Source organism: Notolepis coatsorum (assembly GCF_963971535.1).
Source record: "Notolepis coatsorum genome assembly, chromosome: 10".
Classification (NCBI taxonomy): domain Eukaryota; kingdom Metazoa; phylum Chordata; class Actinopteri; order Aulopiformes; family Paralepididae; genus Notolepis; species Notolepis coatsorum.
The window spans coordinates 72,020,437-72,039,004 of NC_140174.1; the positions used below are offsets into that span (position 1 = coordinate 72,020,437).

At 45.8% G+C, this 18,568-nt stretch overlaps 1 protein-coding gene across 1 annotated transcript in view; it reads right to left on the bottom strand.

Moving 5' to 3' along the window:
* The window catches only part of lrp2b (low density lipoprotein receptor-related protein 2b), a gene marked incomplete at its 5' end in the record, with an annotated part of 304,974 nt that overhangs the window by 232,145 nt on the left and 54,261 nt on the right, over positions 1 to 18,568 (bottom strand). The window contains 5 exons of the mRNA XM_084323212.1: positions 2,048 to 2,250; positions 5,937 to 6,143; positions 7,508 to 7,731; positions 9,486 to 9,655; positions 12,153 to 12,281. Coding sequence (XP_084179338.1) covers positions 2,048 to 2,250; positions 5,937 to 6,143; positions 7,508 to 7,731; positions 9,486 to 9,655; positions 12,153 to 12,281 — 933 coding nt within the window. The remainder of the gene's footprint in view (positions 1 to 2,047; positions 2,251 to 5,936; positions 6,144 to 7,507; positions 7,732 to 9,485; positions 9,656 to 12,152; positions 12,282 to 18,568) is intronic.

The window sequence follows — 18,568 nt, forward strand, 5'->3', positions numbered from 1 at the left end:
TCTCATAGAGCATGTGCAGGTAATGAGAGACAGGATGAAGGCGCTCTGGCCAGTGGTGAGAGAACATATGCAACAGGCCCAAGACGCACAGAAGCGCATTTATGACCGGGGCGCACAGCCACGGGAGTTTAATGTGGGGGACCGGGTCCTCGTACTGGTTCCGACAGCAGAGTGCAAATTCCTAGCCAAATGGCAGGGACCCTATGACATAATTGAAAAGTGGGTCCTGTCAACTACAAGGTCCACCAGCCCGACCGTAGGAAGCATCAACAGTTATACCATGTTAACCGGTTGAAGAAATGGCATGCCCGGGATGTGTTGCTCTCGCCCCCCCCTCTCCCCCCTTTTGCGCAGCAGGTGGCAGAGGCGGCCGATGTTCCCATCAGGGAACAGTTGTCCCCGACCCAACGGCAGGAGCTTCGGGAGCTGGTCCAACAGAACCGGGACGTGTTTTCGGCCACGCCGGGCCGCACCACATTGGCCCAGCACCACATCATTACCAGCCCGGGAGACAAGGTAAAGCTGAAGCCCTATCGTATCCCAGAGGCAAAAAGAGAGGCTGTAAGAAGAGAAGTGCGGGTCATGCTGGAGATGGGAGTGATTGAGGAGTCTCATAGCGGGTGGTCCAGTCCTATTGTTTTAGTGCCGAAACCTGACTCAACAACCAGGTTCTGCAATGATTTCAGGAAGCTTAATGACATTTCAAAGTTTGACGCCTATCCCATGCCTAGAGTGGATGAGCTCATTGATAGACTGGGCCTGGCCAGGTTTATCACAACACTAGATCTAACGAAGGGTTATTGGCAAGTCCCTCTGGCCCCCGCCTCGAGGGAGAAGACGGCTTTCTCCACCCCAGACGGGCTGTTTCACTATAAAGTTCTCCCGTTTGGCCTGCATGGGGCGCCATCTACCTTTCAGAGGCTGATGGACAGAGTACTACGGCCCCATCAGGATTATGCAGCCGCATATCTCGATGACATTATCATTCATTCATCAGATTGGGACTCCCACCTCCAAAAGGTGAGAGCGGTGTTGGGTGCCCTCCGGGAGGCGGGTCTCACCGCCAACCCAAAGAAATGCAGGCTGGGACTAGAAGAGGCAGAGTACCTGGGGTTCACAATAGGCCGGGGCAATGTAAAACCGCAGAAGAGGAAAATTGATGCGATAAGGGAGTGGCCTTGCCCTTTAACCAAGAAGCAGGTCAGGACATTTAATGGGCTAGCGAGCTATTATAGGAGGTTTATCCCTAACTTCGCTGCTCGCGCTGCTCCCCTCACAGATCTGACCCAGGCGCGGCGGCCGTTCACGGTGAAGTGGACACCGGAGGCGGAGGCGGCGTTCGAGGACCTCAAGACGGCCCTCTGTTCGGGACCGGTGCTGGTCTCCCCGAACTTCGACAAGGAGATGACGGTACAGACAGATGCATCAGAGGTGGGACTGGGAGCGGTCCTCTCCCAGCAACTGGAGGGTGAGGAACATCCAATCTTATATGTGAGCAGGAAGCTGCTGCCACACGAGCGCAACTATTCTGCGGTGGAGCGTGAAGGTCTGGCAATTAAGTGGGCACTGGAGACGCTCCGTTATTATCTGCTGGGGAGGCGCTTCACGCTGGTGACGGATCACGCCCCCCTCGTCTGGATGGCCAAGACAAAGGGGACCAATGCCAGGGTGACTTGATGGTTTCTGGAGTTGCAATCGTTTAACTTTTCTGTCATCCACAGGTCCGGGGTTGCACATGGCAACGCAGACGCCCTCTCCAGGAAGGATGCCTGTTGGGCGTCGGACGCTCTTCCCCGACGGTCGGAGCTGGAGGGGGGGTACTGTGGCAACCCCAAGCCACCCCTGGGCTTGGTGATTGATGGGCGCTACGTGGCGACCCAATGGCTGGGCGATCATTATTTGAATAGAAAATAAAGCGGATGATTTTGGGAACTGCAACCTGTCTGTGTGTTGTTTATTCTGCCACCCCTACACCTGGAATTGCCACAATAGGAAGATAAAAAAGACCATTGTTTATTTGTGTTATGTGGTAAGTCCCCCTCCTTACCGATGGGTTGCAGGACAGGGTGTGAGACGACTATATGGCCCGGTCGATTGGCGGTGCGGTAGAGGAGAGTGGGGTCACTGCCGTTGAAGCGGTTGGTCCGCACCACGCCCATCTTGGTCCAGTCGGTGAAGAAGGCGTGGTTCTCAAAGACAGCGATTCCAAATGGATATGGTACCTGGGTTCCTCCGTAGAGCACCGTTTTCCTGTGTAATGACAATGCGTCACAAAATGGCTGATAACAGCCACAGGGAGGAAAAACACAGATGTATTTTGTGTACTTGTCAGGAGGTAAAGATTTAAAGATCCCCTCAAACCATTTTTGTTTTTATGATCCTCTTGGAAACATGACTCTACAGATTGGTTCAGAAGTTTTTCACCCCCCCCCCCCCTGGAGAGGCAGGGCTCTACGCTAACCTTTTTCACTAGGGGCACAGGTGCTCCTAAATGAAAAAATGTAGGAGCACACAAAGAAATTTAGGAGCACCCAAAAATATTTAGGAGCACAGTGAAAATATTTCAAGTAACAGAGTTTTAATAAATGTATATTTGTACTGTGCGTGCATGTGCAAATGGGAACGGGACACACATCTGTGCAATAGCACATACCACCAAAGTCACTGGCCCACTGTGTGCGTGTGTGTATCATCTGCGTGTGCAAACGGGAATGGGACACAGACATTTGAACTATTAATTAAGTGATTAATGCCTACTGTGGCAAAGTTGTAGCCAAAAACTAGGCCTAATAAGAAAGGCAGTGACATTGAACAAAAAGGAGACACTGGCTTTACAACCAGGGCCATCAGTAGAGGGGGGAGCTAGTGTTGCTCTTCTAGAAAAATAATCCTTTCAGGGTTGCCCATTGAAATACTGTACACCTCCAGTACAGAAACATTGTTTATGAGTTTGCGTGTCAGGTAGACCATTGATTGACAGTCGATTCTGCCAATTACGACGTCACACCGCTTGCACTCTGGCCGTCCGGCGCTGCAGCAGACCCTATTGCCACACCGCTTGCACTCTGGCCGTCCGGCGCTGCAGCTGGACCCTATTGCCCACCTCTGCGGTTGATAACGCTAGCCAAGTTAGCTGTACACACATACACAGTGGGCCAGTTGTAGGGGTGTAACAATGCATCGCAATGCATCTATCCTACTTTGCAATATTTACAAAACATGACATTGTTTTCGAACTCTAGCCATGGGAAAATGTTTAGCCAATTCAAGTTAAATTTGTATGTCTTCCCTCCGGCTCCAGTGGGTGTAGCTTCGCTAGCTACAGTGGCTACATTGGGTGCTACAGTGGGTGTAGCCTCGCTAGCTTGGCCAACTTCGCTAGCATGCTGGCTAGTGTCAGTATCTTGGTTAACGTTAACGTTAACTATCACCTCTGTAACATGAGCTGCCTTGCCTGACTTCTCATTCTCCGGTATCTTTCGCGCAAAATAAAAATGAATGGGCTTCGACATGGCTGTATTGTACTATTGTCCGACTCAGACAGTGACGCTGATCAGTTTCCAGTCGCGTGACCACAGGAAACTCTACTGTGATTGGAACGTTTATGCGGCTGTGAACTGTGGGACTTGTAGTTTTGTAACGATTCTCGCAGCGGAGAAAAAAAATAACGAATGAGGCTGTAATCTGCAGTCGCACGCCGTGCGAGTAATTGATTTTTCAGGTTCGCACACACATATTTTTAGGGGCATATGCGAGCAATATGGTCGCACTGTAGAGCCCTGAGAGGGACAGCTTCTCTGTACTTCCCTGAAAGAAAGTTTCGACTTTAAAAGGTTGAACCTATCAAGGTCCACTATTGGGTACCTTGGCACCTGTAGCTTCAGCACACACACAGAAATGTTTTGAAATGGATCAATGGATTCCAGGGTTCCCACAGACATTGCAAAATGAAATTCAAGGACTTTCAAGTACTATTTTTCATTTTAAAAGGGCATTTAAAAGGATACACTTCACTTTTAAATGCATTTTATAGAAAAAAAATCGGATACAATATTTATGGCTTACTGTACTTTTTTTTGACAATTAGTTTCATAAAAATAATTACATTTCTTGAGTCAGAAAATTTTTATCATGGATGAACAAAACTTTCAATTAGAATGGTTGATTTGAATTTCAATTACTTTTTAAGCACCTTGTTAATTTTTTTGCTGTTTTCAAGGAATTCCAGGCCTTGACTTTTTTTTGTAAAAAAAACTAGCACTTTAAAGGGGAACTATTTTACTATTCCTAGCACTATTTGGGCAACTTTACACAATTCCTGTGAGTCTATTGAAGACATCTGTACGTTTTTTTTCAAAAAAATGCATTGGTTTATATTTCTAATCAAGTACTCAAAACCATCTTTTTTCAGCCTCCGGATTTCAGGCTGTTATGGCCTGGCTCCGCCCATAAGCACTTTGAGTGAGTGTGAGAGTGAGTGAGTGAGTGAGTGAGTGAGTGAGTGAGTGAGTGAGTGAGTGAGTGAGTGAGTGAGTGAGTGAGTGAGTGGGAGAGAGAGAGAGGGAGAGAGAGGGAGGGAGAGAGAGGGAGAGAGAGGGAGAGAGAGAGAAAAAAAAACTCAGCGTGTCTCCGAGAGAGAGAGAGAAAAAGAAAACTCAGCGTGTCTCCGAGAGTGTTATGTACCAGGAGCTGATCACTCCTGTGTCACTGTGCAGGCAGGCCTGATTACTCCTGTGTCACGGGGCATGCAGGTGAGGGCTGCCAATTAGCCAATTAGTGCTGATTGGTTACCTGCTGGGAGCTTTAAAGCCAGCCCTAGTAACACACATGCAGAGTCGGTGCTTAGAGGGAGAGCTGTCACATTCTTCCAGTCCGTGTCCGTTGGGTTTACATTAGTACATTAGTTTACATTTACATTAATAGTTCCTTGATATAGTAGCATTTTGAGTTAGAGCACGGGGTTTTGGTGTTGGTTTGCACATAGGTTGCGTGCCCATGAGCCAGGGTCGTAACAGAGAGAGAGAGAAAAAAAAATCAGCGTGTCTCCGAGAGAGAGAGAGAGAGAGAGAGAGAGAAAAAAAAACTCAGCGTGTCTCCGAGAGAGAGAGAGAGAGAGAGAGAGAGAGAGAGAGAGAGAAAAAAAAACTCAGCGTGTCTCCGAGAGAGAGAGAGAAAAAAAAACTCAGCGTGTCTCCGAGAGAGAGAGAGAAAAAAAAACTCAGCGTGTCTCCGAGAGAGAGAGAGAGAGAGAGAGAGAGAGAGAGAGAGAGAAAAAAAAACTCAGCGTGTCTCCGAGAGAGAGAGAGAGAGAGAGAGAGAGAGAGAGATAGAGAGAGAGAGAAAAAAAACTCAGCGTGTCTCCCAGAGAGAGAGAGAGAGAAAAAAACAGAACTGTGTAAACACGCAGCGCGGTGTTGGACTTCCTCGAACGGGAGAAGGAGAGGGAGACATACAGTGTTTACAGTTCTCTCGCTCTCGCTCGGCTGGCAGCTAGAGGGGGGCGGGTGTTATTATGCAAATACTGACGTCCCGAATACGCTAATTTTCAGATGACTCACTTGAGGGAGGGACATTATTGTGAGAGGAGAATTGGAAGAATGCGCCAAATCGAGAATTAGAGACATAGATCCTATTACTATAAGTCCACATAGCTAGAAAATGACCCTAAACACTGGAAAAGGTCATTTATAAGATAGTTCCCCTTTAAGCATTTCAAGGACCATGTGAGAACCCTGGGATTCTTATTGTCAGTTTGCATAATATTCATATATCCTTGCATTCTCAATGAGGGTAAAAGTGTAGGGATTCTGCTAAGCCATTTTCAGTGGTTTATTGAACAATTTGGTGTGGGGAAAAAAACTGTATCCAACAAACACTGCTACAACAACCACTTCAAAGTTCAAACCAACAGAATATTGAACAGAAACGTTGACTACCTGTCCAAACCACTGTAGGTGACCGTCTCCACCGTGTCGAAGTGACTGTCAGCCCAGTAGACTCTCTTGGTGATGATATCCACGGTGATGCCAGTGGGAATGCCGAGTCGGGTTTTCACCAGTTCCACACGGTTACTGCCATCCATGTACGCCCGCTCCAGCTTCACCTTCTCACTGCTGTAGCCCTTGTCTGTGAAGAACATGTAGCTGCATACAAACAAACAAACAAACAAACAAACAAACAAACAAACTTAATAAGATAACAAGATGTTGGCATCTTATTTCAAGACAGTTGCAGAGAGGACTTGTTTCAGAAAGACTTGGATGGAATTACAGGGATCTTCAGATGAATATATTTACAGGCATCCGTCATGGATTCAAAGCAACCTAATGTGGAATTTGATCATGTATCAGATGTGATGTGCATTGGAAAACATGACATGTTAATATCTTAACAACATTATTTGTACACCTGCACGTACAAAGCGCTGGCGAGGGGGGTTATTGCAATCACTCCTGTGGTTTTGTCTGTCTGTCTGTCACCAGCCATAACTTCTACAGTTCTGATAAAAATTTAGATGACACTTCGCACATAGTTTGACTATGAACAGAACAGAAACAAGCATTTCATATAAAAGTATTCTGTATTTTTGTATGACAACTAATAAAGAAACTTGTAGGTCCAGGATCAGAATTATTTTTGAAATTGGTCAATTATTTTCAAGTATTTTATTTGAATTAATTTCCATCAGGCTCCTGAAATCAATAACGAGGGTAAGGGTGAGGAAGGCTAGCTCCATGGTGGGAGTCAAGCTGGTCAAACTAGAGGTGGTGGCAGAGAGGAGGATGAGAAGGAAGCTGGCCGCTAATCTGGAGAACCCCTCCGACCCCCTCTATCTGAGGAGCTAGCCAAGATGAGGTTAAGTTTGTGTTTACCTGTTGTCTAGCATTAGTCCTTATCAAACGCTAAGTCAATCAAATCGAGAATAAAAACATCTCCATTCCTATTTCTTATTTTTCCTCCACCGTCTCCATTCCTATTTCTTATTTTTGGTATTGAGGCTACCGATTGGGCCCTTAAAGAGTTTTTAAAGAGTATCCAACGCGTCGGGGGGGCAGGTGGCGCACGGAGATTACGTTCGTCACCAACACCGGGAGACACTAGGATTCGCCTGTTCGAATCCAGCTCCCGGCGTTGCTATCAGCTTGGCTGTCCTCTCACGCTGATACAATTGGCTGTATCAGGGGGTGGGAAGCTGAAGGGTGGGTCCTGGGCGTTGTGGACAGCGACCCCTACAGTTCGGTCGGGGCGCCTGCTCAGCGAGGGTTGGATCTGAGGAGAGATAGTGTGGCCTCCCACACGCTACACTCTCCCCGGTGAGAACCTGCGCGGCCAGGTTGGCCTGCCCCAGGCTGCACATGCGTCGGAGGAAAGCATGTGACAGTCTCCGGTCTCCCGGACCAACAGTAGGGGACAGTACGCAACAACCAGGAAGGGTGGGATGGGAGAAAAAATCGGGAAAAAGGGGAAGAAAGATAATAAAAAAAAAAAAAGAGTATCCAACGCCTACCCCACTGTAGGATCCAAGGCCAGTCCGAAGGGATCCTCCAGGTTCTCTGCCACCAGCGTGACCCGGTTCCCTCCATCAAAGTCACACGCATCAATGCGCTCCACCCGGGCCTCCAGGACGTACAGTTTGAAGTTGATCCAGTCCACAGCAATGTTCTGGGCACTGTGGACAGCCGCGGTCAAAACCTCCTTAATGTTCCCACCGTCATAGTTAGCAGAGTACACCTGAGGAGGGAACGTGGGGACAACCAGGTGTCGTCGATGTTAAGGGCACAAGCCAACATTATGGGAAATGCGCTTCTTCTCCAGAGTCAGACAAGAAGATAGATACCAATTTGCTCTCTGTGCATTCAGTAGAAAACTATCTGGCAGCAAGCTAGCCTAGCTTAGCACAAATAATTGGAGGTGGATACGGACCACTAGGTTACGCTGCTATGACTACGACCATACTGTATTTATACCTGTATCACATTGGTATTACAACTCTCTACATACAGTACATCTGATTAGCAGTACACCCAGTAGTACTCATTTATATATTTTATAATCACCTGTACATTGTATATTACTATTGCACTTTACTGTTACATTTGCACTCACATTAACTCACGTTTTAGTGCAGATAATGCTCTACCTTCACGGCAAAAGAAAAGATCAGCTCAGAGAGAGATTTGATCTTGTTTTAAGACTTGTGCTCAGGTCAAGATATTTAAGTCAAATGTACTTACTGCACTGGCAGATAACTGCTTGTTTCAAGAATTTGCACTTGTTCCATGATAATATGTCTTGCTCGTTTCAAGAAGTTGCACTTATGGCTTATTTCCTCTCAACAGGGAAGATGATCTTAAAAATAAAGCTTCTGGTTTCAAGTAGGGCTGTCAGTTCATCGCGTTAATTAGATTAATTAATTACAAAGGGCGGCTAAGTGGCGCAGTGGGCAAGGCGCTCGCCACTAACGCAGGAGATGCTGGGTTCGAGCCCAGCTCTCGCCGTTGCTTCCGGCTTGGCTGGTCGTTCATACTAATACAATTGGCAGTATTAGGGGGTGGGAAAGCCGGTGGCTGGGGATCGGACGTTGTGGACAGCGACTCCTACAGGTCGGTTGGTGCGCCTGTACAGCAGAATCAAGAAGTATCGGGGGCAGCGTGAGCCTCCCACGCGTTACTCCTCGCCACTGAGAGATCGCGCTGTACAGGTGAAAAGATGCGACGGCTGCCTCCTTGTGTACCGGAGGCGTGAACACTTTCGGCAACCAACATGCGCTTCCGCGTTTCTCTGATTGGCCGAGCGCCTTCCGCGTTTCTCTGATTGGCCGAGCGCGGCTCCCCCTTAAGCTTCAGGAGAGAGGAGAGAGGCTGAAAACCTGCAGTTCTTGCCCGACTGATGGGAGCCGAATCCCGGATCCGATTTTTCTGATGAATACCGCCAAAACATGGAGGTCCCGAACGCATGGAATTATTGATTGCACCGTAACGAATCATTAAAAAAATATACCGTTAACTGGAATATGTTGTGCCTTTACACATATGTTGGATTATGTAATTGGTTTGTCATGACAAACTAATAAAAAATCGCGATTTACCCGGTGGCTACAACAACACATGTAGTCAATAACTCAATAACTAAAATTGACCAGACCTGAAAAATCTAAGCAAATGAATAAATGGAAGATGATTAAACAGAAGGTTTTGTAGATACAGTACTGAATTCTGCCACCCGGACACATGCAATTTAAAATATGATTATAGAATATAGAATATCAGGCCTAAAATGGTTATGCGATTAATTTGATTAATTAATTACAAATCCTGTAATTAATTAGATGCATTTTTTTAATCACCTGACAGCACTAGTTTCAATCATTGTCTTTTTTCCAGTTTAGTTATTATTTTACTTACTACATTCTAAGACGTACGAAAGACACGTTGCAGACTTCCTGGAACAGCACCGTTAGTGCTGTAGTCACAGCAGGGACTGACCTTCTGAGTGTTGGTGTCCGACCAGAAGACCGTCTGTCTGATCCAGTGGTATGCCACTCCAACAGAGTACCCTCTGCCCTGGGACGGCACCAGAGTTCTGACAAAGCGCCCGTGGATATCCGCCATCATCACGTCCCCCCCATTGGTGAAGATGAGCTGCGGCAACCCAGCTATGGGGGTGAAAAGTAACTTTAACTAATGTGGTCGACGGTACTTAAAAAAGGATAGTTCCGATTTTCGGAACTCTAGCCATATTTATTACTTTCTTACCGATGATGGATCAGTAGAGTCCTTTCTCAGCACAATCCATGCTGTTCCTCATACTAGTTAGCCACAATGTGAAGTTAATGGGGTCAAGAACCTGTCTGTACAAGTTGACTGAGGCTCACAGAATTTCACAATACACACAAAGTAGATTTCAATTGGGCTTCAGGCAGCTTCTACAGACAGGAGCTTGACCCCATTGACTTTGCATTGGTTTGTGGCTAACTGTCAACAGCTAGTATGAGGAACAGCATGGATTGTGCTGAAAAAGGAGAAGATCCATTTAAATTGACATTATCAACTTCAGTGGGCAGAATGTGGGACCTATATACACATTTACTATCTAATAGCATTGTGAGGCTGAACAACAGGACCCATTGACTATGTAAATGTGCTAAAAATAAAATAAACATTTACAGACTTTTTTTAAATAGTTAAAAGCTAAAAGTGATGTTGTAATTCTGCAACTGAGGATCTTACAGGGTTAAGTACAGCTTTGATATACTTCAACCTAACTGTGTGTTTAAACAAAAAGAACGAGTTGAAAAGATGAATACAGAACTGGAAAATATAGGCCAACTTTTCTATCTAAGTTAGATAACAGAAAGAGAATGATGAGGAATCTCTGATGCTTTCAATACTTTGTTTAATTCAAAGTTGATCACTAAAAAACTGGATTTAAGAGCAGCATAGTGCCATAAGACACCAGGATATAAAAAGCCCAGGCTCTTTTTCTAGTCGTCTGATTAAAGGAACAGGCCATCATTATTGTCTTCTCCAGAGTCAGACAAGAATGGACTGCATTTATATAGCGCTTTTATCCAAAGCACTTTACAACTTATGTCTCACAATCACCCACTCACACACCAATGGCGGAAGCAACCATGCAAGGTGCCAACCTGCTCATCGGGAGCAATTAGGGGCCGGAAGGAGCCGGAATCTAACCGGGAACCTTCTGATTATCAGACAACCGCTCTACCTCCTGAGCCACTGATAGATACCAATTTCCTCTCTGTGCGTTGAATAGAAAGCTATCCGGCTGCAAGCTAGCCTAGCTTAGCGCAAATTGAATTGAATCAACCTGTTAATCTGTAAGGTAAATGGAAGATTGCTCCACTTCTGCAAGGTCAATTTGCATGTTCTTGGTATCTAGGAACATCTAGGGACCTGGGGGTATGTATTTCCAGTGTCAGAAATATTGTGTCTGTTACTAGGCTTGATAAAATTGTGATGAAACAAAGGAGAATATAAATTATGATTTATGATTTTTGCATCTTTGATCAAAAATGTATACGGGTAGGAGAAAATGCTCACTGAGCTCCTTCACCACCTTATTGAGATCATGTGTACAAAAAATCTAAGCAAATGAACAGCGGGAAGATGATTAAACAGAAGGATTTGTAGATACAGTAATTAATGATAATCGATTTTAATTATAAATTCATATTTTACCTTGAACTTGACCTTGACCTTATTATGGCCAAATCATACATCTATGGATAGGGAAAATGCTCCTCTTTCCAATGGCAGGGTTGAATCTGGATTTAGTCATTTCCTTGCAGTTTTTATGATAATTAGCATTTTCCGATAAATTCGTATTTCCGATAAATCGTATAAAACATCGGTAAAAATGAAAATATACACTTTCACTACTGTTTTTGATAGGGTTATGGTCTTTACTCTTGGCTACAAAAAAAAATATTTAAAAACATTGACCTTTTAACATCCAAGGGCCCACATGTGGACGATTATTTGCCGACCTCTAGTGGCTCGGGTGTGCATTTCTTTTAATACAATATATTGATAGAATTAAAGCTCTATTTGTTGCCTGTCGATTGCCCTTTCAGGTGACAAAATCCGTTCAGCGGTTCTCGAGTTACATGCCGATATGTGAGGCGTGCCCCAAAGTACGCAAAAGTACACATTACCACCCCCGACTCCCGGGGCTCTAGCTCCGTCAATCATTTGGCGATCTCGAAAATCTTTGCACAGGGTTGTAGCCAATGAGTGTGGCTTTCCAATGATACACCATGATATGATAATTGGGGATCTAATACGGTCTCTATTGATCGATTTATGATAAAGAAAAGAAAAGTCCCCTATAGGGGGACCTTAAGGCTTAACAGGTTAAAACTCTGGGAGAGAGGTTTTTGTCACCTTTTGTCACGGACCAACAGCTAAGCTAGCTGGTCCATATCCACTTCATATTTGTATTTGTGCTAAGCTAGGCTATAGCTTGCAGCCGGATAGCTTTCTACTAAATGCAGAGAGGAAATTGGTATCTATCTTCTTGTCTGACTCTGGAGAAGACGGTAATCACATTTCCCTTAATGTTGATGTGATGTTGATGTGTTGACATAATCCTACCTCTCGAAATGCAACACTGTCACTTCCTGTACCTACCTGACACGTTGGCCTTGCAGATGTGACCCTGCTCCAGGAAGTAACCATCAGCACAGCTACAGTGATATGTCCCGGGACGATCCTCACACAGCTGGTCACAGACCCCCCAGATGTTGCAGTCGTTATAGTCTGACAAATTATTGATTGATTGAAAACTTTATTAACAGATTGCAGAATGGGTACAATACAGTACGGCTCAATACAAACAACTGCTACGAGGATGCAGACCAGAAAAATACTTTATTTAAAAATAAAAATAAAAAATATTATCTTTTTCCCCCTCCTTTTTTCAGATTTTTCTCCCATCCCACTGTTAGTCGTTATGCCAATTCCCAATCCCCTTCCTGGTCGTTGCTCAAAGTAGTCCAATCAGTGATCCAAATGTAAACAAATGGGTAGCCCCACTGTTAAAGTTAGAGGTTATATATGATTGCAAGCAGGGCCGCCTCAGGGGGTGTGCGAGCAGTGCAGTGCAGGGCCTCGCGGGAAGGGCGGCCTCGCAAAAAAAAATAAATAAAAAAAAATTAAATATATATTTTTAATTTATTATTTTTTTTATTATTTCTTTTTCTTTTATTTTTTTGCGAGGCCCCCCTTCCCGCGAGGCCCTTTTTCATCACAGACCTAAAATCTAGTTTTGCTTATATGCTTATATATTTCACATTAGACACGTTTGTAGAATGTGTCTGACTTGTTCCTGGCACTGCGGCTCTGCAGATACACTATTGGAGCTCTGGGGCTCTGCAGCAGATATACTATTGGTTTCAACGAAGGGAGGGGTTACATGTGTACAGTCGGCCGGCGTGCGTCAGCTGCGTCTGACTATTTTGCACGTGCAGCATTGGAGGTTATGCCAGCCAAGACGAAGAGGACGATCGTTCGGCAGATGGACTGAAGATGAAAGTTGTTTCATGTTAGAAAGTTCAGTCAGGCTAGCCATGTCAGCTTAGCTAAAGGCAGGGACAGCTAGTTAGCTTTAGCTACGTTATAATATCGAGTGCTAACGTGTGGTTCAGTCAGGATAGCCATGTCGGCTAGTAGCTTAGCTAAAGGCTAACTAGCGTTAGCTAACCTAGAGAGAGCGCGTGCAGCATTGTTATGCCAAGATGAAGAGGACGGTCGTTTGGCAGATGAACTTCGTCAACTCCACGCGGTTGTCTCCATCCTCTTGGACGTTTGGTGAGTTTTTAATGCACTCTATTCTATTCCCGCCGTGGAGATATCTCTCTCTCTCTCTCTCTCTCTATCTCGGGCCGGCTAGCTATCGTGGCTAACGTTATGTTGGCTAACGTTATGTGGAGCCAGCGGGCCGGCTAGCTATCGTAGCTGACGTTCTGTTGGACCAGCGGGCCGGCTAGCTATCATAGCTAACCTTATGTTGAGCTAACGGGCCGGCTAGCTATCGTAGCTAATGTTATGTTGAGCTAGCGGGCCGGCTAACTATCGTAGCCAACGTTATGTTGAGCTAGCGGGCCGGCTAGCTGTCGTAGACGTTATGTTGAGCCAAGCGGGCCGGCTAGCTATCGTAGCTAACGTTATATTGAGCCAAGCGGGCCGGCTAGCTGTCGTAGCTAACGTTATATTGAGCCAAGCGGGCCGGCTAGCTGTCGTAGCTAACGTTATATTGAGCCAAGCGGACCGGCTAGCTGTCGTAGCTAACGTTCTGTCGAGCTAGCGTCAGTACCTGGCCACTCTATTTGCAGTTAGCCTCTTTAGCTGATGTCGGCCGTTGGCTCCTTGCTACTTTGTTTTCTCTGGTATAGACCCTCTTCTCTTTGGATTTAAGTGTTGATCTTTATCCTTTTGGATCTATGTATATTCATGTTGCCTTTGTGAAGTTATCTTTTCCTTCTGTTTTGTTCTTCCATTAAAAGTTGAATATCCTTTAGGGGCTCATCTTAGCTGTCTTGCTTATCTCTCTCTCTCTCTTTGTCTGGACCACAGACCCATCTCTCTCTCTCTCTCTCTGTCTGGACCACAGACTCATCTCTCTCTCTCTGGACCACAGACTCTCTCTGTCTGGATCATCACAGACTCTCTCTCGCTCTCTCTCTCTCTCGCTCTTTCGCTCTCTGAGCATTGCATTGCTTATAGTTGTCAATTGTGTCAGTCAGTTCATTGCAATTTTTCCTTCAGTCACATTTAGTTTTATCCTGCACCTGGCCTAAAACAGGTTGGATGTGCACACATCTGCTCTATTGTGTTTGTAGCAGAGCAACCATACCTGAAGCCTTGTAAACAAAGACATCAACACTAGAGTGTGTACTTCTATCTACATAGTACAGCCAAAGCATTCCCATTGCTAGGCAAAAACTCCACCTGTTTTCTACACTGCTTCTTCCCTTGCTGGATTTTCTGCATTACTGCCACTTGTACATGTGTGTTGTGGAGAAATTTGTACAGTGTTACAAAGCGATAACACTGTATATTGACTGTAGAACGGGACCTCTCTCTCGCTCTTTCTCTCTCTCTCTCTCTTGCTATATGTTGACTGTATCATGCCCAGCCTCGGGCAGCGCTATTATTTAAGAATATGTTGACTGTATGGAATTTTTATTTTTATAATTTTTTTTACCTTTAGGGGGGGGGGCTCGCATTTAAATCTTGCACAGGGCCTCGCATTTCTCCCAGGCGGCCCTGATTGCAAGTAACTGAGTAACTGTCTAACTACGGTATGTATAACTGTTTCCACTGGAGGGCGCTATAGGCGGAGCTGTTAATGCTGCCGCCAGGTAGAGGGTATATAAGGAGATGCCGACTCCCCCTCTGTCTCTTCCACCTTCGCTCTCATAAGAGAAGGATGTCTCATGTGCGTTATTTTCTTTCGTAGCCGCATTTTGCGGAGACGCTCTCTGATTGGCCACTGACTGACGCTCTCTGATTGGCCACTGACATGTGCGCCAAATCGCGTGACGAGCTGTGTCTTTGCCCATTTCCGGGTCTAACAGCCTGCAAACTACCTAACGCCTAGTTTATCACTGGTTAACCTTAGGCGACTCTTTCGAAGTTGGTTACGGTTAGAGTTTGGAATCAGGGCTGGTGTTCTATCGCCCTGCTCCAAGACAAACTCTAACCTTAACCAACTTCGAAAGAGTGCCTAAGCTTAACCAGTGTAGAAACAGAAACAGGCGTCACACGATTGGGCGCACATGTCACATGAAGTGGCCAATCAGAGAGCGTCTCCGCAAAATGCGGCTATGAAAAAAAATAACGTGTCTCGCGTACTGCTGTGTGTAATGTACTTGGGCAGACACGGACACGACTTAGCTTGTAGACATGTTGTTTATTTCTGATTGACAGTCGCAACCTACGGCAACTCCGTTGGGACGCTACGGATGCAGAAAGCGAATCACATCAGTGTGTTAGTGTGGTGTAGTGAGATAACACACAGTATGTTACATCTCCCTTCTTTTAGCAAAAACAATACACAATAACACATGCATGAATTTTCACACCAAACTTTTAAATCAAAACTGCTTGTTTGTTATTTTAAATGATTTCACACTAACTAGATAATCAGACTTTAATTAGAAACCGACTATCCAACTGTAGTACTATAATGACTATAACAATTAACGAAATAACAGTCACTGTGAGAACTTTACTTTAGCTAATGACTTTGCCAATAACCTGAAAATGAGTGTACTTAAAGTGCAAACAGAACAGTCACTTATAGATTCAGTCCATGGCATAATTCACTTAAAGATTGAGTCTATCTGGAGGTTTAACAACTTGGCCCCGCCTAGTAACATTAAGTCCAGGTGGCTGGGCTCGGGTGGGGCTCGGAGGCGGTTTGGGTGGGGTGTGGGGTATTCTAGGAAGAGCTGGAGGTTGTAACTCCTCAGCGGGTGGGCCTAATGTTTCAGTCCACGGTTCTTCCTGTACCCAGCGGCGAGGATGGTTAGCGGCTGGAGTGCTCATGCGAAGATGTTGACTGTTGCGGCGGTACTCTCTATCTCCACAGTTCACAACATAGGAGCGCGGAGCACTGTGGGGTTTCACTATTACTCCAGGGGACCACTTGTCGTTGCCAGGATGCGGCTGCATCCTAACCTCATCTCCAGGCTGAAGAGCAATACGAGAATTGCCTGCTCTCTTTTGGTCGTAGTAGAACTTTTTAATGTCTTTGCTCGTGTCCAGCAGACGCTTGACTTTGTGGGGGTCATATCCTCTTGGTGCAAGTAGCTCACAAGCAGCAGGCAGCTTATCACGTGGCCTCCTGCCCATGAGTAGCTGAGCTGGCGACAATCCCACTGTCTCTAGTGGAGTTGTCCTGTAATCCATCTTCACAGTTTGCACTGCCCGCTCTGCTTCACCATTTGAGTGCGGCGTGTGTGGTGAAGATGTTTTGTGTGATATTCCATAGCTCTTGCAGAAGTCCTTAAATTCCTCTGAGGAGTATTGTGGACCGTTGTCTGTGCGAAGAGTGGCAGGAATGCCATGTCTGCAGAACTGAGCTTTCAGAGTCTCTATTGCGGTGCGGCTTCGCATGTCTTTCAGTACATCTACTTCAATGAATTTTGAGTAGTAATCCACAAGTAGGATGTACTGCTTGCCTTCGAACTCGAACAGATCTGATGCTACCTCTTCAAATGGCAGCTCTGGTGTTTCAGTTGGTTTGAGGGGTTGTCTGGGCAGCTTGTTTTGAAAGTCTGCACACTTGCTACAGTTTCTGACCATTTCTTCAATTTCTGCACTCATGCCTGGCCAGTATAGCACTTCACGTGTCTGCTGTTTGCTTTTCACCATGCCTAGGTGAGACTGGTGTATGAGCTTTTGCATGTGCTCACGCATGGTGGGGGGCACCACTATACGCAGTCCTTTATAGATGATTCCATCAGACAGCACTAACTGACTTCTTGAGTCCCAATATGGCTGAACATGAATGGGCACTTCCCGTCTGTGTTCAGGCCAGCCGTGGTGAATTGTTTGCTGGAGACAGATTAGTTCTTCTTTTGTGCTGTCTTGCAGCTCTGTGTACTTCTGGTCACTTACTGCAACATAGTTGAGCATGGAGACACACTCTAGTCCGCTTAACTCAGGTGTGCTCTCTGGGAGTTGTGCTCTGGATAGTGTGTTGGGCAACTCCATGTCTTTCCCTCTTCTGTACTTGATTGTCAAGTCGTACCACTGCAGCGAGAGACGCATTCTCTGGATGCGCATGGGAGTGGCCAGCAGTGATTTTTTTTTAATATCTTCGAGTGGCTTGTGGTCATTGTACACTGTGACATGTGTTCCAAATATGTAGTTGTGAAACTTGATGCATGCATGCACAATGGAGAGCATCTCCTTCTCAATTTGCGCATAACGCGTCTCTGCGTCAGTCAGTGACCTCGAGGAGAATGCTATGGGATGACCGTCCTGGAGCAGGACAGCTCCTAATCCACTGCTGCTTGCATCACTGTGTATCTCAACAGGCTTAGCAGGATCAAAAAACGTCAGCACTGGAGGATGCGTGCACAACTCCCTGAGCCTGTCAAAGGCTTGCTGCTGAGCTGGCTGCCATGCAAACTCCACGTCATTTTTGAGAAGCTGACGCAGCGGGGCATCCACTTCACTGAGGTTTGGTATGAACTTTGACAAATATGTTACAAAGCCCACAAAACGTTTGACACAGTCTTTGTCTGTCGGTGGCGTCATGTACCGAACCGCTTCCACTTTTGCGGGGTCTGGCTGTAGACCAGAAGCTGTTATCAGATGTCCCATACGGCACTGATGCTTGGCGGATGTGACATTTGTGGAAGTTGAGTTTCAGATTGTAGCTTGTAGCTCTTTCCGCCACTCTGCGGAGGATTGCATCGTGCTCCTGGACTGTGGGGGCTGCTGTTAGGATATCATCCATAACACTTATTGCTCCAGCTATGCCCTCAAGCATCTCATCCATGATGCGCTGGAAGATTTCTGGGGCGCATTTTATTCCGAATGGGAGTCTCAGCCATCTAAACCTTCCTATCAGAGTATTAAAGGTTGTTAGAAAGGATGAGGCTTCATCCAGTTCTATCTGCAAAAATCCTGATTTAGCATCTACTGTAACACTGAGAATACTTTAGCATTAGGTATTCTTGAAACTACCTCCTCTACGGTGCGCATTGGGTGGTGTTCCCTTTTTATGACCTGATTTAAATCACTTGGATCTATTCTTATCTTGCCATTACGGACTACGGCTACCATAGAGCTAACCCATTCTGTGGGCTGTTCAACTTTGGTGATGAAGCCATCTTTCTCCATCTCATGTAGCTTTTCTACTATCTTTTCTCTGAGCGCAGCTGGCTGTCGACGGACATCGTTGACCACACCCTTTGCATCTTCATCCAGTTTGATGGTGTATTTTCCTGGCAGGGTGCCTGTGGTACGTTGTAGCTCTGGAAATTCATGCAGACCAGCTGGTATGCTTTGTGTTGTGGTGGCTACACTGC